Raw genomic sequence first — 27,100 nt, 5'->3', positions numbered from 1 at the left:
TTGCTGAATTTTATTATTTAAATTCATATATAGTATACACAGTATATTCTGTATCCATATCACATACAGTGACATACAGTGTAGAATAGGTGAAATTACGGGACCTGCTATTTATTGCAATTTTTAAGATGTTGATGGTTTTAAAATGAAAAGCGAAGTTAGCAATTCCGAAAGCAAATTATCTCAGCAACAACGTATTAGCGTGTAGAAGAAATTTGAATACGTTAAATATTGATGCGCGCTCTTTTAAATGTAATGAATTATGACGAAAAAGATGAAAATACGACCTTTTTTATTTAACTGGCCATATGATGACGTCACAACATCCGATTGGCAACATTTTTACATAATTTCATATCTACAATCCAATAGCTTCCAGAAAAAGTTTTAATCGTGATTATCACATTTTATTCTTACGAGCTATAACAGATTAAAATTTACTGTAAAGATGAAATTGATGCCACACGTGATTTAAATTTTTAGGCATGATGACGTCAAAAAAATTAAAATATTTTTAACTCATGCGAAAGATAGTTGATTGACCTAGACAATATCAAAATCGGGGTGAAAATGGAAAACGGATAAGTGGAGATGCGCTCTATTCAATGTGATGAGCTATGACGAAAGATATAAAAATACTAAATTTTATATTCGCGTGGCCATACGATGACGTCACAATGTCCGGTTAGCCATATTAATACCTGATCCGATATCTACAACTCATCTACTTCCAGAATATGTCATCCACAAAAATTTGACCGTCTAGTTTAGAAATTACGACTGTTTAAAAAAAGGCATATTTTAAACGAATTTTTTAACCTTTTTATAAAAAACGCGCGCAAATTGTCCAATTCGACGTGCTCGTATGACGTATCTTTAAGTCGAAATTGTTTAAAATTTGGTAAAATTACTAGAAAAGGCTGGAAAAACATAAATCACGCGAAAAAAATACGTTTTCAATGCTACGTGCGCATCGCACACGTAGAAATGTGCGCACGCGTGGGAATTTTTGACATGCTTAAAACGACATGAAACGCGTAGAAAGTTGATTATAAATTAATTTTGCGCATTTTGAAATTTTAAATGTGCGTGCGCGCGTAACTTTGTGTAAAACACGCAATTTTTTTTCAACAGAAATTTAGCGCATGATATAAATTAAACTTTTGAAAAGTTTCACTTTAAAATGTTATTTGGTTTTCGACATATGTTAAATACGATAAAATCGTTAAATCGCGCGTACGTCACGTTGCGCAATTGTAAACATCATGAAAAGCTTCGCTTGACGACGTTACATAAATGTCAAAATGTTAACATAGTTAACAAAATGTTATGTTTGCGAGTTTTAGAGAAAAGCGTTACACAAAAATCATACAGAAAGAAAGAAGAAGAATAAAAAGTTGATGATGATGATGATGATGATTTCGTACAATCACAAGAGGTTATCCTGCAACTTCGTTGCGGATAACCAATTTAATTCGTCACTTTGACGAATTATAGGTGATCATTTTTATCATTTTAATAAAATTAACATTTTTTAAATATGCATGTACGTTAACATACGATCGTTAAAAGTTGATGTACGCCATCCTATGACATGATTGCATATACACTTATAGTGCTGAGTTCTACCTATGTGTCATACAATATGTACAGTATATACTGTATATCTATATACAGTGTAGCATAGGTGAAATTACGGGACTCATATCGTGTTCTAATTTTTTGGTATGATGGAATTTTCAAAATAAACTCGAAGATGACAATTTCGAAAGATAATGAATTGAGCAAATAAATATAAGGATTGGAAGAAAATTTGACACGTAGAAGCGCAATGCGCGGTCTTTGAAATTTTTATAACTTCGACTAAAGAAATTTAAAAACTACTTTTTAACTTCAACTGGTCATATGATAACATCACAGCATCCGATAGGCTTAATTTTAATATGAATTCATATCTACATTTCATCAGCTTTCATAATAAATTATAATCTTCAAGGTCACCTTTAATTCTAAGGAGCTATAAGATATTCAAATGTATGGTGTAGCTGAAATTACACGACCTAGGTTATTCAAGTTTTTACGCGTGATGACGTCATCACAATAAAAATGTTCACAACTCACGAGAAAGATAATTAATTGAGCAAGCACATACTAAAATGTGTGCGAAAATCGGGCTCAAATAACGGAGATGCGCTCTATTGAATGTGATAACCCACACAAAAAGATAAAAATTACTAATTTTTAAATTCAAGTGGCCATTTGATGACGTCATACCATTTTGTACGTCTAATATGTATATATATTTATATCTACAACTTATTGGCTTCCATAATAAGTTAAAAAAATTGGGGGTCACCTGCCATTCTGAAGAGTTATATTCATTTTAAAAAGGCCTTATTTTTTACCATTTTTAGCACTTTTGTACAATTAATGTGCGCATTTTGTCATTTTTAACGTGCTCGTATAGCGTTATTTTAAGTCGGAATGGACTCAAAGTCGGAGAATGTACTAAGGATTGTGAGTAGAATATGATGTATACATCAAATTTTATTTTTTACCCTTTTTAAAAATCGCGTGCGCAAAAATGTGTTTTTACGCAGTAATTTTTTGAAACACGCAAATGGCCTATTTCATGCTCTAAATTGATAAAAACTAAATTTTGAGCTTTTTAAAATTTCAACGGGCGATTTCACGCGCATGACCTTGAAACGCCCGAGTTTTTATTTGCTAATATTTTTTATCTTGACCTCAAGTTTACGTGTAGTGATTTTCATTAATATGCGATAATGAATTATGGAGATATGATTGATAATGTGATTTCACAAAATGGCGTATACGTGACGTCACGGATGAGTGATCACGCTGAAAAGCTTATTAGGACTAAGTTAACGTATTTGAAAGACATTGTGAAATTTTGGTAATCATTAACATTAAACTTTTTGAGATATTTGTTACACAAAATCTGTACAGAGAGAAATAAATAATAAGAATAAGAAGAATAAAGATTTCATACAATAACAATAGGTGATCATTTTATTCTAAATGATCACCTAATAAAAAGTTGATGATGATGATGATGATTTCGTACAATCACAAGAGGTTATCCTGCAACTTCGTTGCGGATAACCAATGATTTCGTACAATCACAAGAGGTTATCCTGCAACTTCGTTGCGGATAACCAATGATGATGATTTCGTACAATCACAAGAGGTTATCCTGCAACTTCGTTGCGGATAACCAAAAAGTTGATGATGATGATGATGATGATGATTTCGTACAATCACAAGAGGTTATCCTGCAACTTCGTTGCGGATAACCAATAAAAAGTTGATGATGATGATGATGATGATGATTTCGTACAATCACAAGAGGTTATCCTGCAACTTCGTTGCGGATAACCAATGATTTCGTACAATCACAAGAGGTTATCCTGCAACTTCGTTGCGGATAACCAACTAGACATGTAACTCGTCACTTTGACGAGTTTGGTTATCCGCCGCGCAAGTGGTGCAACATTAACATTAAGGGGATAGGTTGAGGACAAAAGGAAGTGTTCACGTTGGCATTATGAACTGAACTGAAGAATATGATCTGTTGTTATTGCTGAATTTTATTATTTAAATTCATATATAGTATACACAGTATAATCTGTATCCATATCACATACAGTGTAGAATAGGTGAAATTACGGGACCCGCTATTTATTACAATTTTTAACATGTTGACGGTTTTAAAATGAAACGCGAAGTTAGCAATTCCGAAAGGAAATTATCTCAGCAACAACGTATTAGCGTGTAGAAGAAATTTGAATACGTGAAATATTGATGCGCGCTCTTTTAAATGTAATGAATTATGACGCAAAAGATGAAAATACGACCTTTTTTATTTAACTGGCCATATGATGACGTCACAACATCCGATTGGCAACATTTTTACATAATTTCGTATCTACAATCCAATAGCTTCCAGAAAAAGTTTTAATCGTGATTATCAAGTTTTATTCTTACGAGCTATAACAGATTAAAATTTACTGTAAAGATGAAATTGATGCCACACGTGATTAAAATTTTTAGGCATGATGACGTCAAAAAAATTAAAATATTTTTAACTCATGCGAAAGATACTTGATTGACCTAGACAAAATCAAAATCGGGGTGAAAATGGAAAACGGATAAGTGGAGATGCGCTCTATTCAATGTGATGAGCTATGACGAAAGATACAAAAATCCTAAATTTTATATTCGCGTGGCCATACGATGACGTCACAATGTCCGGTTAGCCATATTAATACCTGATCCGATATCTACAACTCATCTACTTCCAGAATATGCCATCCACAAAAAGTTGACCGTCTAGTTTAGAAATTACGACTGTTTAAAAAAAGGCATATTTTAAACGAATTTTTTAACCTTTTCATAAAAAACGCGCGCAAATTGTCCAATTCGACGTGCTCGTATGACGTATCTTTAAGTCGAAATTGTTTAAAATTTGGTAAAATTACTAGAAAAGGCTGGAAAAATATAAATCACGTGAAAAAAGTACGTTTTCAATACTACGTGCGCACCGCACACGTAAAAATGTGCGCACGCGTGGGAATTTTTGACATGCTTAAAACGACATGAAACTCGTAGAAAGTTGATTATAAATTAATTTTGCGCATTTTGAAATTTTAAATGCGCGTGCGCGCGTAACTTTGTGTAAAACACGCAATTTTTTTTCAACAGAAAGTTAGCGCATGATATAAATTAAACTTTTGCAAAGTTTCAAGTTGAAATGTTATTTGGTTGTCGAGCTATGTTAAATACGACAAAATCGTTAAATCGCGCGTAAGTCACGTTGCGCAATTGTAAACGTCATGAAAAGCTTCGCTTGACGACGTTACGTAAATGTCAATATGTTAAGATAGTTACCGAAATGTTATGTTTGCGAGTTTTAGAGAAAAGCGTTACACAAAAATCATACAGGTTGATTTCGTACAATCACAAGAGGTTATCCTGCAACTTCGTTGCGGATAACCAATAAAGATTTTATACAATAACAATAGGTGATCATTTTATTCTAAAAATGATCACCTAATTATTATAACAAATGTTACTAAATAATTAGTATTTGTTTATGTATTAATTTTGTCTTATGAGAAAAAAATTATTAAAATATAAATATATATTTTATATTTGTATGTATAGCAAAAAGAATTATTTTAAAATCAACATTTTTAAAATGTATCTACCATGTTTGAATTATTTATTTTTGTAAGATAATAATTGAAATTGAATCGGTTTAACATAAGTTTATTGATACAACAAATATTCTGCAACCAAAGAAAGAAAGAATTTATATAGATTCATGCTAATTTAAAGGTCCATGATAATAGTGACCAGAGGGGGGGGGGGGGGTGCAGTTGTTAATGTTGAACTACAGCTGATGGTTTAGAGTAATTTTATGTTGTTTCAATCAGTTTATTTATTTGGTTTTAATTTAGAAATACAATTACACATTAATAATAGAATATATTCTATCATTTTTTATTTTTATAATTATATTTACCATATTTATTTTAACATAACATATTTTGACATCACTAATAGAGTAATAATGTACAGGAATGTAGACATTTCAACATTTGAGGTGACAGAAAAACTAAAATAATTTAAAAACAGCTTGGATATTGTGATTTACTTATACTGTGCATTCTTTTTACTTTTAAGGGATTTGTACTATAACCAAATAAGTACATTACAAGCCAATGTATTTGCTGGTTTGACAGCATTGAAAACACTGTAAGTGTATTGCTTATGTTTGCTTACTTTTACCAATTTGGTTTAATTTAGAATTAAATTACAAATTGTTTTACATTGTTGGTTAAGCAATGATAATGGATTAATATTATTATATAATTTCACAATTTGTGATCTTGTAATAAATAACTTTAAAAATCAATAGTTTGAACTTAATTTGTTTAATAATACATAATAATTTAAAATCAATATCACAATATATATATATGTAGACATTTCAACAAAATAATGTAAAAACAGATTGGATATATAGCAATTTACTTATACTTTGCAAATTGTTAAAATAATTATATTTACCACATTTATTTTAACATAACATATTTTGACATCACTAATAGAGTAATAATGTAATTTATAATTTAGTAATTAATAGTTTTTTTCTCATCCACCATGAATGAACTTTATTTTTTTAAATATCTTTAAAAATCAATAGTTTTTTTTCCCATCCACAAATTTTATTTTTTAAAAATAAAAATAATTCAAAATAAATTTTTATTGTAAATGTCACAATATAAATATCATTATAACAAATGTTACTAAATAATTAGTATTTGTTTATGTAGTGATTTAAAATTAAAATTTACATATATATTTTATATTTTGACATTAAAATGTTTATACAATGGAGTGCATTCATTGTAGGTTCAATTGTAAAAATGGACTAATGTGTACATTACGACTATTTACAGAAAAAGAATTTTAAAATCAACATTTTTAAATTTATCAAATTATTTCAAATAATTTTAAAATCAACATTTTTTAAATGTATACACCATGATTGAACTATTTAATTTTGTAAGATATAACAATTGAAACTGAATCTGTATTACATATTAGATAATACATTTATTATGGTTGCTAACGATTTGAATTTGGTGTAAACATTTTGTTTTAGGAAATAAATTATTAAAATATATTTACCAAATTTTTATTTTAACATATTATATTTTGACATACTAAAGTATACAATAGATGGATTACATGCAGTATAATGTATTTACTGTACTACAATTTAGTTTTAATTAAAAAGTTAAATTAGAAATTGTATTTTACATTGTAGGACAACTATAACAAAATAATTAATATATAATTATATTATTATGTGATTATAAGTTTAAACCACTCCCCACACCCAACCCCAAAAATAAACAACTTCTTTTTAATCATACCCAGTACCGTTTTGATCGTACGATTAATCGGGAAACCACATCACGACAATAAACAACTTCTTTTTAATGAATTCAGTATGAATTTTTTTAATTTTTTGTAAGATAATATAATAAATCAAAATAAATTTTCAGTTGTAAAATAATATTTTACAATTTAAATATCATTTAAGTAAGATTTACTACATTTTGTTTATGTAGTTATTTTGTTTTGAATTATCAAAATATATATATATATATATTTTTTTATAATAACAATTACTTTGTATTTCTCTTACTTTGAAGGATATTGCACGTCGGGCAAATCATTGATTACAGGTATTTTTTTTTTATAGTTACTCTTATGAATTTCTTTTGATTAATAATTTACCCTTTAAAAGATCCATTCAGTTGGTAATACAAATAAAATATAATTATATTTTTATTTACTGTTACAACATACGGTTGAGATATAATAAACTGTTATATTTTATTTTGTAACATAATTTAGCTTAAACAGTGTACTATGAGAACAAAATGTCTATTTTTTACTTATGATATTGAATATGAATGAATAAATGAATGTGAACAAAACAAGGCTATTAAATTAAAGTTAGTTCATATCATATTTCTTGTCTTGCTGCTTAAACCTATTCTTTAAAAATCAAAACTTACCTAAACATTATTTACATATTTATTGAAATTGCTTTGTTAATTCTACTTTTTTTTAATGCATTTCTTATACCAATGTCTAATTTTCTTTCAATAATCATGATTATTTTATGTGGTTTTCATAAAATGAAGCATCATTCAGTACCATTTCAGTACCTGTTTCATTTATTGAATTACAGCGGTGACAACAGGATCCCCTCCCCCACCACCATTAAAAAACAGGGGGGGGGGGGATATGTGTGTTTACAAAAATAACTGAATTGTGATGTATAATGTAGTCCACCTATATCACTACAGTGTAATCCCGTGGAAAACAAAGAAAAGTAACATTTCACAAGCAAGCAGACAAAACACAATTTTGAATTAAATGTTGTGATAATTACCCAGTCGGAGAATTAGAATTCTTAGATCTCATCTTTAATGGTAACTAATGGTTTTAAATTATAGTTTATAGTAGTATATATAGTTTTAAATACTGCAATTTTTTCTTACTGAACTTTCCTTTTCTTTAGTCCTGAATGGGTGGAAACTAATCAAATTAGTACACTGGAAGCCTATGCATTTAATGGGTTGACATCACTGCCACAACTGTGAGTATTTTTTTACTCTGAATTCCTACAAACTTTCTAGAAATTTCAAATAAAACTAAATTTTAGAAAGTTTTTGAAAAAATTTTGTTCCAAACTAAAACCAACAAAAAAACATGGCCACTTACAAGATGGTATATGATTACACAAACCAACAGTGGTGTCTATAAGTGAGATACCTAACTGTATAGCAATCCCTCCCGCCTCCCCTCGCCGTGATCACGTGGATCTCGGAATATGAGGACGATGTCATGCGTGAGAGACGTTTGTACGGCCCGCTACGGCGCCTGGACTATTCCATTTTCCTTTCGAGGGGTGTCCATATTGGGAATAATGGCATATGTAGAGTCTATACAGGTATATTTCTTAATACATGGTCTGCTACTTGGTTAATACTAAATTGTTTTATCTTGAAGGTGGTTGAGAGATTTCAAGATAAGCACATTGCCAGCAAATGCATTTTTTGGTTTAACTGCATTGACATTGCTGTGAGTATTTTTATTGATATGTACTTTATAATTATGATTGAATTACTACATAAAAAATGAGTTCATGTTTAAATTTTGTTATACAGTAAGTCAAAAGTAGATTTCACAATCAGACAAAACACAATATTGCATTAAATTTTGTGATAATTGCCCAGTCGGAGAATTAGAATTGATATTTTATCAGTGATTTTTTATATTGATTGTTTTCTGCATGTACGTATATTGTTATTATCTCTGCAGTGTATATAAGAGGAATTTCTGATGTATTTTTATATTGGACCAAATAAAATGAATGAATGAATGAATTTAATCTTGTACTATAACAAATAATGTATAGCGTCTAATTCTCCAACATAAAGGCTATTTTAAAGTAAAGTAACATAGATTTCAGTATTTAAAATTATTTTTAGAAAATAAACAGTTTTTAGAAGTTATCTATACAAATAAAATGTTTTTCCTGTCCTCTTATGGAAATGTTTGAGATGATTTAAGATGGTAACAGGGAAAGTAATTCCACTCTTCCCTAATGGTACTTACCAATGCACTATATTGAATAAAAAGGACACACAGACTTTTATGTGAGTATCCGTTATGAGGTGTACATTTACAAGTGGTGTCCACAGGAGGTTTCAACTGACGTATTATGGACCATATCTAAAACAAGTCATAGGAAAAGAAAATCGTACAAAATATATTTTAATTTCTTTTGACTGTGTATTCTTTATTTTAGGAGGTTGGACAATAACCAAATAAAGAAATTGCCAGCAAATGCATTTAATGGTTTGACAGCATTGACAGAACTGTGAGTATAATATCTTAACAAATTTATCCCAAATCACTACATTGTACAATATGTATTTTATAGTGTAATCTTTCAATTAAATGTTTGTAAAATTATGCCTATTTTATGATGATGAACCTGGAGCCACTGGTCGACTTGCCTGAAATAACACTTTTGTACTATAAAAGGGTTACTATTCTCTAGGATAAAGCAAAACATTTACAGGGTGGGCAAGTAAAGCTTGAGACTTAGTAGCGGAGTGGTTTTTGTTGCCAACAAAGCTGTAAATGGAACTTATAAACTGAAAACAAACAAAAATAAAAGGAGTAAATGCAGTGTTTATATTAAATCAATAGATGATTTGCAACTAACTTAATTTGTATTATTTATCATTTAAGGTTTTAGAACTATTCTAATTATTCCAGTTGATACTGGATGTCATGGACTGCCCTAACATTGCTGTAACACTGGTACCAATGTTTGAAATCATTTGGAGATTTTTTTCAATACTTCCTAAATTATGGTTATTATATATAATTATTCCAGTTAATACTGAATTTCATGGACTGCCCTAACAAACATTGAGTAAACACCTGTGTCAGTCAATGGAATTCGAATGAACAACATTAATTATAATTGATTAATTGATTTAAAGATATTTCCGTGACTTTAAAAAGAATGAAATCTTACCATAAGACTGAATCAAACAAATTATATATTATTATATGATTTTAATTACTATAAATTATTTTATTTTTAGTCTAAGGATGGATAAGCAAGCCTGCGAGCTACAGCGATTTTAATTGCTTTTGCTTATCCTTGCCTCCTTAGATTTCCACCCTGTCTTGTTTTTGTTACCTTGTTTTAAATGTATTTCGATTTTAAAGGCTAAATAAAGAATGAATGAATGAATGAGTCTGTGGTGTAGTCAGCTCCAGATAGACTTTTCTTTCATCATTACCTCTACTGTATAATAACTACCGTAGTTTCAAGCAGGAATGCTTTTTACTCTCAGTATAACATTTTAAATCGTAATATAGTCTTAAAGATACATTGTCCAAATATTTAAAAAAACAATGTTTTTAATTGTCACATAAATATTTAAGTTCACTTTGACCAAAAAAATATACATATATTAAGCAAAAAATAAATTGTTGAATTTAACCATTTACTTTGTCTTTTTATATTGTTTAAATTTTTTTATTCTATGGAAGTGAATAACTTTATTAAAATAACAAAACGGCCTATTCAAAGTCTGATTTGATAGGGGACATAACATTTTTAAATAAAACATATTTTTCAATAAACAAATATTTATTAAATGTCTATTAATTTATCTTTAAACAGGAACTTAGATAACAACGCTATAACTACCATAGATCCTGAGGCATTCTCTTCTTTTGCTTCATCACTTTTAATTTTGTAAGTTAACATTATGTAAGATATAATTTGCATATTGCCTTCCTGAATGTCCACAACACATAATTATGATGACCTGAATTGATTTGATTTGTATCAGGATCAGGGGGAACATTCCCATTTGACTGCCTCAATTGAATTATTATTAACAATATTAGTGCGTGTGATTTACCACTAAATTCAATAGTGTTCCACATTTCGGATATCATGGATTCGCAACTGAGAACATGCTTATATAATCAGTGCAATGTGTAACTAAACACTAATCTACACAAGGACAAAATGTGTGATGTGCTGAATATGCTAGTAATATGATATCATTGTGTCCATATGGTTTTCACATAAAGTTTGATAGTTTAGCATTAACCTATTTGTGTTGTTCACACACACACACACACAAATCTAAACTTATTATTCCTTCTGTACAGTATTAAAATAAGAAATGTTAATATGTACAGCATATATATTAAGTAATGAAGGAATTAAGAAGTGTTAAAACAAACTTATTGAGTTTGAATTTATTGTTTTTTTAGAAAATTAAAAGGCAACAAGATACAGGTTTACAGGGATAGGACCTTTCAACAATTGATAAGCTTAAACGAATTGTAAGTAATGATTTTTCACAATTTGGGAAATCCAAGTAACTCCCTGGTAAAAATAAATTAATTGTTGAAAAAAATAAATTAAAAAATCTAGTTAAAAAAAAAATAAAAATAGAAATAAAAGTATTTTACTAATCCCCAAAACCATCTGTGAAAGACTGCCACCACACGGACTAGTTTACAATCAACATGATGATAGTGGAAACTTACGACGATAAAGATCTCTCTTGTTTTTCAAAATTTAATTTTGCATGTTTTTGAAATTCACAAATGCGCCACTAAATTTGTGCTTAAGTCACAGGAGCATTCTGTTAATCCAGTCGCAGTTCGGGACTGGAAAATAAAAGGGAGACACGTAAACTTGAATTAGTTGCATGTGGGTATTTCAAGAATGCAGGTGGGTGACTTAAAAATGTGCACAAATTTCAAAACTTAAGAATGTTGGTTCTTGAGTATTTTTAAAAATTTCTGAAAATATAATAACATTTTCTTTTAAGATACAACAAAATAATAACTTATCACTTATTATGTTGCTATATTTGATTCTTTTAGGTACTCGGAATACTCTAGTCTCTGTTTCCTTGTGGGCGCCATCGATGTCTGCGAACCTTCAGATGCATTTGCATCGTGTGAAGACTTGCTAAAAAATGAACTTCTCCGTGTGCTGATGATGATTATCGGGTTATCTTCGGTCATTGGGAATGTTGTTGTTATCGTTTCACGAAAGTTTAAAAAAGATAATGATATTAACAATGTTAACAAAGTCCAAACTACACTTATCACCAACCTCGCCGTGTCTGACCTGCTGATGGCAGTCTATCTGATCATCATTGCGAGTGTGGATATACATTACAGAGGAAGATACGGAAAGGTTTCCAGAGTTTGGAGAAATAGTGTTCTTTGCAGTTTTGCAGGGGCTATTTCTACACTCTCTGGGCAATGTTCAGTGTTTACACTGATGCTGCTGAGTGTGGATCGAGCTATTAACATTGTTAATCCATTTAGTACGAAACGCCTCAATCGTACAAAATGTCGAATCATTATCAGCTTCGGATGGCTATTCTGGATTGTGCTGAGTTTTCTTCCAGTGACAGCCAATGAATTAAACTTATCGTATTTTAGTGACAATTATTATGGAAAGGAAAGTGTGTGCCTTGCACTACCTTTAACCAGAAGTCGGTGGCCAGGTTGGGAGTATGCTGTTGCCATTTTTGTTGCCTTTAATGGCGTCGGCTTTTTTGTAATTGTACTTAGTTATCTGACAATTTTCTTGTCAGTGAAGAGATCGGGGGCCACTGTCAACAGAAGACAGCAGAGAAAAGAACAGTTAAAAATGGCGAGAAAACTAGGCCTGATAGTTTTCACTGATTTCTGTTGCTGGGCCCCGATTATAGTAATGGCAATTGGTTCCGAGACGGGTTGGATGACGATTCCTGATGAAATATATGTTTGGGCAGCGACATTCATCATACCCATCAACTCCTCAGTCAATCCGTATCTTTACACAATTGCTTATATGTTTAAGTGCAAAGTGCGTCAACCGGCACCTCTACAGATTCCACTTAATACATTGTGATTTGGCTATTTATTGAATTCAATCACTAATCAGGGAGTTGCAATTGATAACTCTCTGTTTTGATTTTGTTTTAATCATATTTTTATCTAATTTAAACTTGTTAACTTTTTACTAATATCATTTAAAAGCATTTTTATTATTATACAATTATCTTAATTCTTGTACAATTCATATTTTTGTTTGTGCTAAAATGATTTAAGAATTTATTTATGTCAAGATTGTAGAATATTTAATGAATTCATCAATGTAGTTTGATAATTTTAATTTTCAAGATTTCAGTATATTTATATGCACATTTAAATTATTCATCAATGTATTTTGGTAATGTTGTTTTATAATTGTCAAGATTTTAGTATATATAATTCATTTAATTTATTTTAAGTTTTGTCACGATTTTAAAGGCCAGGTGTGGGCAAAAAATTTCTATTGATCATACATTCCAATAATTATCGATCTATAGTTTCCCTTATGTTTCATAATTTTGGGGATTTTATTTGTGTTACACAAGCTTGTTGAAAATAAGCACTTTCTTATCAGTGGGGGGATAGTTCAAATTACACAGTAAAATCTCTATTCCTTTGTACACAAATTTTGAAAATAGAGAGGCATTTTAAAAAGCTATGAAAAATAAACGATGTGGTAAAAAATGTTATCAGATGAATAAATATAGGTAATATAACTTGAATTTTACATTTCTGGTATTTTTATTCAACTTCAGAATTTTATTTTCATGCTATAGCAAAAATTATCCACCGTATATCCACCATCTTTTTTCACCTTCTAGGGAGTCACCAGACATGTTATTACATTATGTTAACTACCTAACTACTGAAAAAAAGTCTTCCTGTTTTTTTTTTTGGCAGAATTTTGCCAAATTTTGTATTTGACCATATTATTATTCATGGTTTTTCGTCTTGATTTCTGTTACAAATATTTGATTTATGTACAATTAACCAGATATTATATTTAAAATTCATGCCTGTACCTGAGCTTTAAAGAAATTCATCTATTCCTAATAAGTTAGTAATTTCATTATTGATATGTGGATGTTTCATAGATTCAAACTAATTTATTTATTAATAGTTAATTATTGTTAATTGGTAACTAGTTTGGTGAATAACGCGAGTTTTATCTATTTACATCTATGGTAATTTGTTTTTTATAAATATTTTTTGTCTGAAAAACTTTCAGTAGGCCTATCTTCTAAATACATGATAATTCAATCTTCATTAAACATGATTAAAGTTGTCTAACATTGTTAGAAGAAGAAAGAAATCTGATTTTATCAATAAAGTAAAATTAAATAATATTTGTTGAATCTAAGTATTTCATTTTTGTTTTGGAATTTATAAATGCGACAGCTAATTCGTAAACTCCCATTGGTGATAATAGGACCAACTTTTACTTTGAAAACTTTACAATATTAATACTGAAAATGAATGTTTCATGAGGACTGCTTCTAAAAGCAAAATCTATACGTGACTACGACCTATGACAGACAATTGTGAAAGACTTGATTTGGTGTTTTATACAGGATAAGAAAAATCGCAGCCATATTTGAAGTATATTTTAAACCATCTTGGATTTTTAAAAGTGTAACAATTTATTTTTTAAACATCTCCATGATTTTCTTGCAAAATATATGTTTGCCAAAATCGGATGCTTTAATACTGATATTTGTGTAAAATTGAGAGAAAACGGCCATTTTAGTTATATGCAAATTAGCAATTTTTCTTCATCTTCCCTTTTTCTCCATTTTTCATATGTTGTTCAGATGGGTCTTACTGTTAGGAAGCACAACAAAAATAAATTCTGTTCTAATTTTGTCTAGGTCAAACCGTAGTTTGACCAGACTAATGAATGGTCTTTCACACATGCTCCAGTCTGATACGGCAAATTAATCATGACGAAAACGTGATATGCGCGTAGCCACATGTCTGGTGTAAACGAATCATACGTAGCCACATGGAAAGCAGCAAGCAGAACATGTTGAAAAGGCATTACAATATTACATTATTATACTAACATTTCTAAAATGAAAATTGTGTTTAAATAGAAAAATTAAGAATTAGTCACAAATGTTAACAATTGAGGCTTAAACATTGTGTACATATGCCAGTCCTCAGTTGCTGTTAAATCTATTGAGTTGATTGTTTTATACATATTAATTGCTGGTTTATTCCAACCCAGCACTGCCCACTGCATTCTCTGGCAACCTTTCTCTAAACCAATCTGAAAAAATTATAATGAGTTAGAAATTATTTATATTAAATATATTCATTTATTCACGTTTTTTAGTTATTTTTTTGACATAATTACCTCAGCAACCCTTCTCATCAAAATTCGTCCTTAACCTATTCCTATAAAATTTAAGTAAAGAATAACATTTATATTTTCTTTTTTTGTGACATGCTAATTGACTTTTTATTGAAATTTGGTTTATATTAACAGAAAGAATTTTTTAAATATCAAAACCATTTTTTTTGGTTTGGGTTGGATTTCAACTTTTAAGAATGTTCAGTTTCAGCAGTGAAAAATAATAATAACATAGTTAGAAATACATCAGCTTAATTTTAACCGATTGAAACCAATCAAAATCTTTGGATGCATTCAGGTACATTAAAGGTCAGTTAGAAGTAGGTCATAGGTCAGTTAGTAGGTCATTTACCTCTGAACTCTTTCATGATATATAGGTCTTCCATATAAACCACCTTTCCCTTCCAAGTACTGTATGTATAGAAGAAAACACTGTAACCAATTACTTCAAATGTCTCTACTTCTGGGCTTTTATATTCCGCTACTATGCAAGACACAATGCTTCCTGGTTCAAGTATATCCTTCTGTAGACCTAAAAAAAACAAGAGTTTTAACAAGTTCAATAAACATCTCACAGGAAAGCTACATTTCAGAAGACAAGTGTGCAAGTGCGAGTTTTAATTATGTACACTTTTTTGCACAAACCTTATAGTATTAAACACCGGCGCAGATTAAATTGTTGAAATGAAATAGACAGTAAGACTTCTTTGACATGCATGACGTATCGTATGAAATTTCAGAAAATTCAGTATCTATTAAGAATAGATTTTGAGTGAATATAACCAGTGGCGCATCAGGACCAGTGCCTAAAAAGTGTGTACCCAAAATAATATTCTTCCGGGCGGGATTTTTATGTGATCACAAAATCGATTAAAACGATCTAAAAATTATTCAAAGAGCCAGCTTCTGGGGGCCTTTGGCGGTCCCCAGCCTAATAGTGCTCGCTTTGCTCACTAAGTATTTCATTTTTATACGTCCTCCACCCACTATTAAAAACGGATCTGCGCCGTTGATATTAAATTGGATCTTCATAGTGTTTACATTACAGCAGGGTCATACTATAAGTTGGTTAACCAGTCCGTGCGTAAGACCCAGCAGTCATAAAATGGCAGTTCATCCAGTGATCAAATTATCGTCCATGGGTTAGTTCCAGCGGTAAAATCACTGTGCATGTAAAGTGAATAAAGTACTGTAAATCTCAGTAGAATAGCCTATTGTTTGTTATTGTTTTCTTCATGAAAAAAAGTATATTAAAATCTATTGGTTGTTAAATCGTTTAGGGTTGCTACTGGCTTGAGATTTCCTAAATATGGTCAAAATGCCCAGGGCCAAAATGGTCCTGGGATGAAAGCCTCACTAATCCGTACTGGACATGTATGGGTAATTTGTGCTTTATTTTAGTAATGTTAATGTTTTAGGAAAATTAAAGAACCCTTAGAACCTCTGATTATAAATGAAAATGAGATTGAAGTAGTAAATGAGTACAAATATCTGGGTTGTATAATTGACAATAAGCTAAATTGGATAAATAATGTAAATAAAGCCACATGCAAAGCCAACCAAAGGATGTTTATTTTAAGAAAAATGAAGTACCTACAATTTGACAAAACTATACTTAAATTGTTTTATAACTCTGTAATTCTCAGTGTAATACTTTTTTGTAATGTTTGTTTTTATGGTAATACAATGCAAAAAGATAAAATTAAACTTAATCGAATAGGAAATAGAGCAATTAGACTAGTAGGAGAGCACTTACCTGATGTTGAATCCTTGTATAAAGAAAATGTGTTAAAAAAGTAAAAAGTATCATTGATGATGAAACACATCCTCTTCACAAACAATTTGCTCTCATGAATTCTGGCATAAGACTACGTGCACTTAATACCAAAACAAAACGGTTTAGGTGCTCGTTTGTACCTAATGCTATACACTTATATAACTCCAGAGTACAAAGGTAAAATGTAACCGATAATTTTTATCTAATTTTAACAATTTTTAGCCTCTTAACTTTTTGTGTGTGTTCTTGTAAATTGTATTTTATATTTTTGTATTTTGCCAGTTTTCAAATCACATTTCTGTTTTTTAAATGGACAATAAAGTATATATGACTATGACTATGTTACAATAGTGTACCCTATTTAATATACCTATACTACACTACTCCTTAATTTCATTTTTAATGTAATGTGCAGTATACCTTCAGTAGTGTTTTCTACTTAATCTTCTGAATTTTCAAACACTGCTAATTCCACAATCATCTTCATTATCGCAGCGCAATCCTCCGGTCTTGCATCTCGTATACGGAAGTTGCCATCTTCCATTTTCCTGCTACTGTACTACTTCTCTTTTATATATAAGATATCAGAATCTTTGTAAATGTTAGCAATGCATGACAGCATTAGACATTGAATTTCATTATGCTATTTCCATAAACTCTGTAATACCTTACTTTATACTGTACAGCATGGCTCTATGCTCTTACAGGAAGATAAACTGGAACACTTTTGATTCCGCTTTCCAGCTAACTAACGAACTCCTGATTTTACAGAATAATGCAAAATATTTATTAACTAGGTGAATAAATGGGTTTATTTTGATGGATCTTTAATCTAATATAAAAGAAAAATAATACAAATTTGGCCATAGCTGCCTTAACCAGCCAGACATAGGTAAACATCAAGAGGCGATAGAGAAATACTTACATAACATTTTTACTAATTAGCAGTCTTGTCCAAATAATGGTGCATAACGATGACGTTCAGTCCATACACCAAATTCATCATTAGTGTGCCGCTGATGAAATATTTATTTCGCTCATTTTGACTATGCGGTATGGAAGAACATATGATACCACAACCGCATATGGTAGTCGTCAACTCACGTAATACTTAACATTTGTCTTCTTTTTGCAACATGATAATATTGGGCGGTACTGTTCGCAACTCAATCTCAACCCAATTAAAAACATTCACCCTCTCGGCATTGCGCGGTGGTAATCTTTATTTGCAGCAGCGGTTTCAAGTTATGTGCAAAAGTACAGCAATTGTGCCGAACTTATGTATTGAATTTGAATCTCCGGCCCACAAATCATATAATTATTGAACTGTATTTTTGGGTCAGTCTAATTACCGACAAAAACTGAAAAAAAAACCATGAAAACAACCATAAACAAAAAAATCTAAATACCAAAAACAAATTTGTATCTATATATTTTTAATGTCGCCCCATGTTAAGAATTGCAAAATAACTTGCCTATACCTTGAATATTTTATTAATTTGCATTTAAGCCCTCTAATAAAAAAAAACGCATCGTATAATCATGCGTATGTTACACTGCGCAACACGGACGGGACCGGAAACCTAATTACGACATCTTCAGATAGAGGCCAATCTTCTGATAAAGTTATACAATGTTATGTTGAGACTTTGTATAGACTCTAACCTTACGGTTTTCATTATATATATATCATTCCATCCTATCCATTCTAAACACCCTTTTTTCAAGCTTTTGCATTCTTCGTTTTCATCTCATCCATTTTTGTCTTGGTGAAAAGGGAAGATACTTTATATTCTTGCCCTGAGTTTATAGCCTCTCTACCCAGACACGGACACGAACAGAATAAAACAATAATAATTACTTTTTCATAAGTACGTTTTTTTTAAATCAATTTTTATCGTCATTTTATTGCCATCGACATATTTTAACTAATTGTATTTTTAAAAATGTATATGAATGTAAATGTGGTTTCTTTTTAACATCAAAATAATCTTAGCCTATGTATATACTGTTTAAAAGATATGTATTTTTTTAGCAATGTACCTTATAAATAAGAGAAATATATAAATGTGCATACAGTATATATATATTATTATATTTATAACAGAGAACTATAATAAAAGTGGGACGAACCCACACAAGACACAAAAAAAATGTTATGTTGAGAAGATTTAGAGATACACGCGCAACAAAATTCGTGGAAAGAAAGGAGAATAAGAACTAGATTTGAACTCGTCACTTTGACGAGTTCGGGTTATCAGCGGACACGCAACATGCAAATACTATATGAAGGCCGACAATTATTATGCCATCCTAAGACATGAGTTACATATGTTTATAGTGCTGAATTTAGTCTGGGTTCCAGACGGAGTTTTGTCTTAATATTAGTAAAAAGATAAATATTTTGGCACATGTGGCGTTTCATACGTATACTACTTGATTTTGGATATTTTTTGCAGACAAAAATCGAAATAAAAACAAATAAATAAAAAAAAGACTTGGGGCAAGTCTATGCTGAATTGTACCTATATCATTGCGGTATTATAACAGTATTTAAAGATACATTATATGTTATACAGTGTAGCATAGATGAACCATCTTTTAATCCAATTTTTAACATGATGACGTCATTAAAATGAAACACGTAGATAGCAATTTTGGAAGGAAATTATCTGAGCAACAACATATCAACGTCTTGAAGAAATTAGGATACGTAGAATATGAGAGCGCGTTCTTTTAAATGTCATATGACGCAAAATATGAAATTACGACTTATATAATTGAACTAGCAATATGATGACGTCACAACATCCGATGCGCATAATTCATTGTACATGAATTCGTATCTACAATTCAACAGCTTCCAGAAAACGTTTTAATCACTTTTCATTCTGAGGAGCTATAACAAATTAAAATTTATTGGAATGATGAAAATAAGTGACCCAAGTTATTCACGTTTTTGCGTATGATGGCGTAATAAAACATTTTAAAATGGTAAATCATGCGAAAGATAATTGATTGATCTATCAAATATCAAAATATGGGAGAAAGTGCGGATAACCAAAAAAAAAAAGATCCTGACAATAACAAGGGGTTATCCGCCAAGTGCGGATAACCAATAACAAAATCTAAATACCTGAAAACAAATTTTGTATCATTGTTTTTGATGTCGCCCTCTAATGATGGGTTTCTAAAGCTAAGACCATGCAGAGAAAATGACCGCGCGCGCGCGCAAAAGCCAAGGAAGACCCTACGAAAACAACTGCCGAAACCGGTTTCCAAGAAAACCGTTCTTTTTTTATTTTTCAATAGAAACAGGCCCTTATGTTAGTAGCCGTTTATTACTGAAATACAATGCAAATAGGGCCTACACAAAACAAATAAGATATAAATTTGACGCTTTTATCTTGACTGTATTCATGTAGTTAGGAAGCTTATGGAAGAACTATACATTACTCCATCATGGGCTATACATTAACACTTAACTGTAGGACTTTCATTACAAAAGTGTACTTGGATTGGAGACAAAAATTGAAGACAACATAAGCTACAGTATATGGGGACAAACTGTTAAGGCGTGTGACGTTTTATAACAATTACGTTACTATACTGATCAATAAACTGGAAATTAGCAGACTCAGGTTGGTGTAACGTTGACAATCTCGAATACGTTGATACAATGGGAATTGTAGGTACAGTATCCCGCATGATACAATGGGAATTGTAGGTACAGTATCCTTCATGATACAATGGGAATTGTAGGTACAGTATCCCGCATGATACAATGGAAATTGTAGGTACAGTATCCCGCATGATACAATGGGAATTGTAGGTACAGTATCCCTAATGTAAACCGATGTAAGCACTTCAAAGTAAAATGCATACATTTTGAATACAAATTAGAAAATCCAGAGTAAACAATGAGAGGCGTCAAAGGGTAGCCGTAATAAAAATTAAGCTTCTGTATAAGCTGGTAATTATTCGGCGGATTAGTATAATAATGAAGAATACTACGTTCAAACCTCAGGTATAACATTAGTCTGGGCTCCAGACGGAGTTTTGTCTTAATATTAGTAAAAATATAAATATTTTTGCACATATGGCGTTTCATACATGTATTACTTGAGTTTGGATACTCCGTCTGGGGAAACACGCACAAGTCACGTGGTTTGACACCAAGAATTCTTGGTGCATACGATTATCCGGTTGACTCGTTTCAGCTGCATGCGATTGGCTACTCACTCGTACACTGTTTTAATATTCATATTTCAGAATTTCAAAGACTCAACATCTAAGACGATGCGCATGCGCTATATTACGTTTAGACAATGTGTACTTGGGTACATTGATGAAAGTTTCTGAAAGCTAGAAATGATTTTATATGCCTAGTAGTCTGGTAAATATTTGATGGGATTTTTCCCAAGAACATGAAAACTCGTCTTGATATGATAGGCTAGCTTCTCCGCAAATCAAACATTGAATGGATCATTTATTATGCGGAGATAATTTAATTTATTTCCCACCCATCCATACCCTGTCCTGTTCTTTGTGGTGGTGTAGCCCTGTTGTGTGCCGGTGTAGCCCTGTTGTGTGCCGGTCGGTGTTGGTATGTACCTTATTGGCGTTCTATTTGGCAGGTCATACGTACGAGTTGAGTATCCCTACGAAGGATCGGAGGCCTAGGGCGCCAGGACTAAACAATTAATAAACAAAACAACTTGGCAACACGATTTTATATTTCAACAGTTGTTCAGTCTCGATCGTACATTCAGCACTGTACGTACTCTATCTTTTTCATTTTGAAACAAAATGATCATTGGTTGATTCGAAATCCATATTTACATACCGCCCGCCCCATATAGCCAAATACGGTATGATAACCTACGTCATTCTTATCGGATGTTTGCGGTCTGCAAATCGATTTCTATACGTGTTTCACAAGTCTGTATTTTCAGAGAAAAATCGCGGTCGAAATAAAAACAAATAAATATAAAAAAAGACAATAAATACAGACTTGGGGCAAGTCTAGTATAACATGGGATTGTGTAGGGACGGACAGGGCTAGAGCATGGAGGTACAAAATAATTTATTTTTTACCTCCATGGGACAATACACAGCCAATATGTATACTGTCCACTCCAGAAAATTGTTGAAAGTAAGGTATCGAAATTTCTGGTTCCAAAGTTGTATTAACTTACCTCCATGGCTAGAGTACGCCTAGAATATAACAAGCACGAATGTGCGATACTCGGGGTACAGAAAAGGAAGCTGTAATGACGTCATTAGACCGGATGTAACGTCACATACACATCAATAACCTCGCTACCAAATACGGCTATACGGTACCATCTTCGAGACGTAAAATAGCTGCATCCGGTTTGAAATTTTAAAATCCGTCTCTATAGCTTTGAGGACATGTCCCTGTAACATATTCATGCCAAATCCCAGCTCAATACTACAACGAATAAGGAAGGAGTAGTACTTTAAAAATCGCACTTTTTACTCAATAGTGTCCAGATGGAGGAAGAAGAGGAGGAGAAAATCCTAGACTCGGGTACCCCGAGTAAAAACGTAGCATAAGGTTATAGTAATGATTCGCATTCCCATTGTTACAGGTGGCATAGCTGATGTACGTTTGCACGCAAGAAAAACGAATAAACGTAGAGCCTACACTTCAATTTTTAGAAGATATACAATACAGTTATATAGCCTACATAAATTATCATATAATATAAATGTTATTACAAATGGAAGTGAACTGAAGTAATCCACGACCAAATGGCTTTTCTTGTACTTAATCCTACCCTATCGACTCACCTCTTTAATGGTAATAATGCTAGAGTATACCTAGAATAAAAACGTAACATAAGGTTATAGTCACCTAAACAAATAATTAGCATTCCTATTGTTAAAATACAGGTGGCATAGTTGCCGATACGCCGATTTTGTACACACTAGGAATGACAGAAAAAACAAGCACGAATGTGCAATACTCGGGGTACAGCGAAAGAAGCTGTATACAGACACAGTATACAGTTATTTCACCATAAAGTTAAAGAAAAATAGGTTTCGCCAGGGCTCGAACCGGTTCCTTCTGCGTGTTAAGCAGACTTGACAACCACTACACTACGAAACCTACTTACACTAAAAATGTGGGTTACAGAAAGTTTTTTAATCCATTTAAATTACAAATAAATATGGTAATAAGCACAAAGCAAAATAAACATGTGTAAAAGTGATAATTACCGATTACGCAAAATAAGTATTTTAAAAAATAATAAAAATAAGATATACTGTGTATAATTATTATCATATTGCGTATACAGTACTTTTCACCATAAAGTTTTAAAAAAAGGTTTCGCCCGGGCTCGAACCAGGTACCTTCTGCGTGTTAAGCAAACGTGATAACCACTACGCCAAGAAGCCGCATATAACTACATAACGCTGTGGTGTGTGTCACACATTGTGGCTTTTTAATTAAACAAATTAATTAACAAATAAGCACGAATGTGCGATACTCGGTGTACAGCAAATGTCACATACACATCAATAACCTACCAAATACGGCTATATGGTACCATCTTCGAGACGTCTTATGGCTGCATCTGGTTTGAAAATGAAAAATCCGGCTCTATAGCTTTGAGGACATGTGCCTTTAGTATATTCATGCGAAATCCCAGCTCAATACTACAACGAATAAGGGAGGAGTAGTACTTTGAAAATCGCACTTTTTACTCAATAGTGTCCAGATGGAGGAGAAGGAGAAAATGAGTAAGTCCTAGACTCGGGTACCCCGAGTAAAAAGCAGGAATGAACATAGGGCCTACACTTTTAGAAAGATATATTATAATTGTAGCTAAGAACTTAAAAGCGTTATAAGTTCTTTGCAATGTAGTTATAAAGCCTATGTAACGGCAAAGGAGGTTAAGAGGTAACGCAGCTGTTATTGCGAGGATGTTTGCAGATTTCGAAGTGAAGAAATCTATGTAGTATTTGTTATGTTTAATGAAGTTCATCTATATATAAATTTACGTAAGGGCAAAATTCGTTAAATCGTACCTTACTTCTGGAATTTTTACTCGATGGTAAATAAAGTTGGTTCGTACTTTCGGTACTGATTTTAACCACCTGATAATGTTTAGTGGTTTATTATTTATAAAACATAAAAACAAATATGTCGTTACGGATAAAGAATATATTTAGTTCCTCTTTGCACCAAACCTCTTACCATCCCTCAACCCTAATGTTACATACAAAACACAAATTGGGTTTGTTTACTCAAGTAATTCCCAGGGTATTAATTTTAGTTGGCTACATAAATCACCGTGTCTGTTTATTACGTACATTTGAAATCGCTAGTTTTTTACACTGAAATTACTATGTATTCGAGAACCATCAGATCGTGGGCACGACCTAGCTGGTACGCTCGCGTACCATCTAGTTGATTATAATTGTATAAGTAGTAATGTTCTAGTTATACTACTGATTTGATTGATATAGTTAATAGTTTAAATTAATGTTCGAGATATTCGTAAAATAAGATGTTGATAGAACATCGTGACAACCTTGGCATAACGTGCAGCAGTTGTGCACGCGCGCCGTCCTTGTTGTGGGTAAACAGCGCCAGCATGTTCATGTTTTCATTAAACGTATGTAATCAAGTTTACGTGAGGAATTAGATCATCCGATGCATTTATGTAAGTCAAAGTATGTGTAAGATAAGATCGCTATGATGTATTGATAGTTGGACTACACTTCGTTCTTGATAGTTATATTAAACATGTTAAGTTGATCGTTTTTCCATAAGGTTTAATGCAAATAGCTTGATTTCGCGAGGAACGTCATTGCATGTCTGTGAAGTTGGTTACTAGTTCCTAGTTCCTTATTCAATTCCTCAATCAAAAAGGGACAGTCACAAATATTTAAATAAAAAAACAGATTTATCTACGGCGAATAAGTACCTGGCTTTACGAACGTTATAACACTTGACCTACTTAATTTTTTCAAAATATTTTGGTATGGATCGACGACCCTTGACCTACTTTACCATTTGCCACCGTAGTTCCGTGAACATTTTTGCATCTACGCCCTCTACGGCGAATAAGTAACTGACTTTTACGAACATTATAACACTTGACCTACTTAATTTTTTCAAAATATTTTGGTATGAATCGATAATCCTTGACCTACTTTACCATAATTATGCCACCTTAGTTCCGCGAACTTTTTTGTATCTAGGCCCTCTACGGCGAATAAGTAACTGACTTTTACGAACTTGTACCATTTTGTGTCAATAAGCATGTTACATTTGAAATCAACGTGTTAATTATTATAATTTTTACATTACAAAAAAATCAGAAATACTGTAAAAGTATTTTGTTCAGTGAAATTCTGAGTAGGATTTAATTATCAACATTATTACCATATTTGGCTAATTAAAAAAACCAGTATCATTTTTGGATAACCCGTATCGCCGTAATTGTCTATTTATAAACACAATATACCATTTGGATAAACTTATTTCCATATTAGGCAATTACTATATCCCACAAGGCCCCACCACAGAAAGCTGAAAACATTATTGGATGCAACTAATTACAGTAGTCAAATACAATGATTGCTAAACAAAAAAATAATTATATTATTTCTTAATTTGTAGCAACATACTAGAAACAACTTTTATGTACAACTTGCACCATTTAGTTTTATTTATTTATTTTAAATTTAATTCAAATTCTCACAGGCACAAAAATAGAAATATAAAATAAACCATGACATTAAACTTAGCACTAACAAATTATATTTTTGTATGTACAGTACTATAAACTCTATACAAATGCATGTTTCAATATTATTATTTTTCTTTATGTTCTTCTTGTAATTTAGTATACCTTACATCTGTTATCACTACGTATAAACATATGCCCACTCTTTATACGGACCTCTTACTCATCTTCAGGTTTTGAAAAATTATAAAGTTTCGTTTTTTCGGCATGCATGATGTACGAGATTTATTAGTTTTAATAACGTCACGGTGAAGAATTCATATTAATGGAATCAGATAGAATAGAAAACATCACATCATCATCAATGTATTTACTGTAGTTTAATCATGACAACTGGTTGGGTATTGTAGTTGGTTTATAATTAATTCACTATACTGGCTTTGGTATAGCACTCTATCCAATAAAGTATAACATACTGGTAACATACTGAACTCCTATCTCATAAAGGGTAACATACTGAACTCCTATCTCATAAAGGGTAACATACTGAACTCCTATCTCATAAAAGGTAACATACTGAACTCCTATCTCATAAAGGGTAACATACTGAACTCCTATCTCATAAAGGGTAACATACTGAACTCCTATCTCATAAAGGATAACATACTGAACTCCTATCTCATAAAGGGTAACATACTGAACTCCTATCTCATGGGTAACATACTGAACTCCTATCTCATAAAGGGTAACATACTGAACTCCTATCTCATAAAGGGTAACATACTGAACTCCTATCTCATAAAGGGTAACATACTGAACTCCTATCTCATAAAGAGTAACATACTAAACTCCTATCTCATAAAGGGTAACATACTGAACGCCTATCCCATAAAGGGTAACATACTGAACGCCTATCTCATAATGGGTAACATACTGAACTCCTATCTCATAAAGGGTAACATACTGAACTCCTATCTCATGGGTAACATACTGAACTCCTATCTCATAAAGGGTAACATACTGAACTCCTATCTCATAAAGGGTAACATACTGAACTCATATCTCATAAAGGGTAACATACTGAACTCCTATCTCATATGGGTAACATACTGAACTCCTATCTCATAAAGGGTAACATACTGAACTCCTATCTCATAAAAGGTAACATACTGAACTCCTATCTCATATGGGTAACATACTGAACTCCTATCT

General features: G+C 31.6%; 1 protein-coding gene and 2 long non-coding RNA genes across 3 annotated transcripts in view; all 3 read left to right on the top strand.

The window, feature by feature from the left end:
- The window catches only part of LOC140048593 (uncharacterized), a 29,137-nt gene extending 20,490 nt beyond the window's left edge, over positions 1 to 8,647 (top strand). The window contains exons 3-6 of the long non-coding RNA XR_011845096.1: positions 5,710 to 5,781; positions 7,251 to 7,283; positions 8,129 to 8,206; positions 8,620 to 8,647. This is a non-coding gene — a long non-coding RNA (uncharacterized lncRNA). The remainder of the gene's footprint in view (positions 1 to 5,709; positions 5,782 to 7,250; positions 7,284 to 8,128; positions 8,207 to 8,619) is intronic.
- Positions 8,648 to 9,430: 783 nt separating this feature from the next.
- LOC140049233 (uncharacterized) lies at positions 9,431 to 11,488 on the top strand. Its single transcript, XR_011845217.1, has 3 exons — positions 9,431 to 9,493; positions 10,820 to 10,894; positions 11,425 to 11,488. It is a non-coding gene; the product is annotated as an uncharacterized lncRNA (long non-coding RNA).
- A 379-nt stretch (positions 11,489 to 11,867) lies between these two features.
- LOC140049741 (G-protein coupled receptor GRL101-like) lies at positions 11,868 to 13,069 on the top strand. The gene is made up of 2 exons (XM_072094691.1): positions 11,868 to 11,890; positions 12,046 to 13,069. The coding sequence occupies exons 1-2, from the start codon at positions 11,868 to 11,870 to the stop codon at positions 13,067 to 13,069; spliced, it is 1,047 nt and encodes a 348-aa protein (XP_071950792.1).
- Positions 13,070 to 27,100: the final 14,031 nt, after the last annotated feature.

The sequence above is a fragment of the Antedon mediterranea genome, chromosome 5, assembly GCF_964355755.1.
Source record: "Antedon mediterranea chromosome 5, ecAntMedi1.1, whole genome shotgun sequence".
NCBI classification, from domain to species: Eukaryota; Metazoa; Echinodermata; class Crinoidea; order Comatulida; family Antedonidae; genus Antedon; species Antedon mediterranea.
The sequence above is the reverse complement of the archived record's forward strand: the minus strand, read 5'-3'. Positions and strand labels throughout refer to the sequence as shown.

Coding starts and splice junctions, on each gene's coding strand:
- LOC140049741 (XM_072094691.1), top strand. CDS start 11,868: ATGTGGGTATTTCAAGAATGCAG. Junction 11,891..12,045: donor TGGGTATTTCAAGAATGCAG/GTGGGTGACTTA, acceptor TGATTCTTTTAG/GTACTCGGAATACTCTAGTC.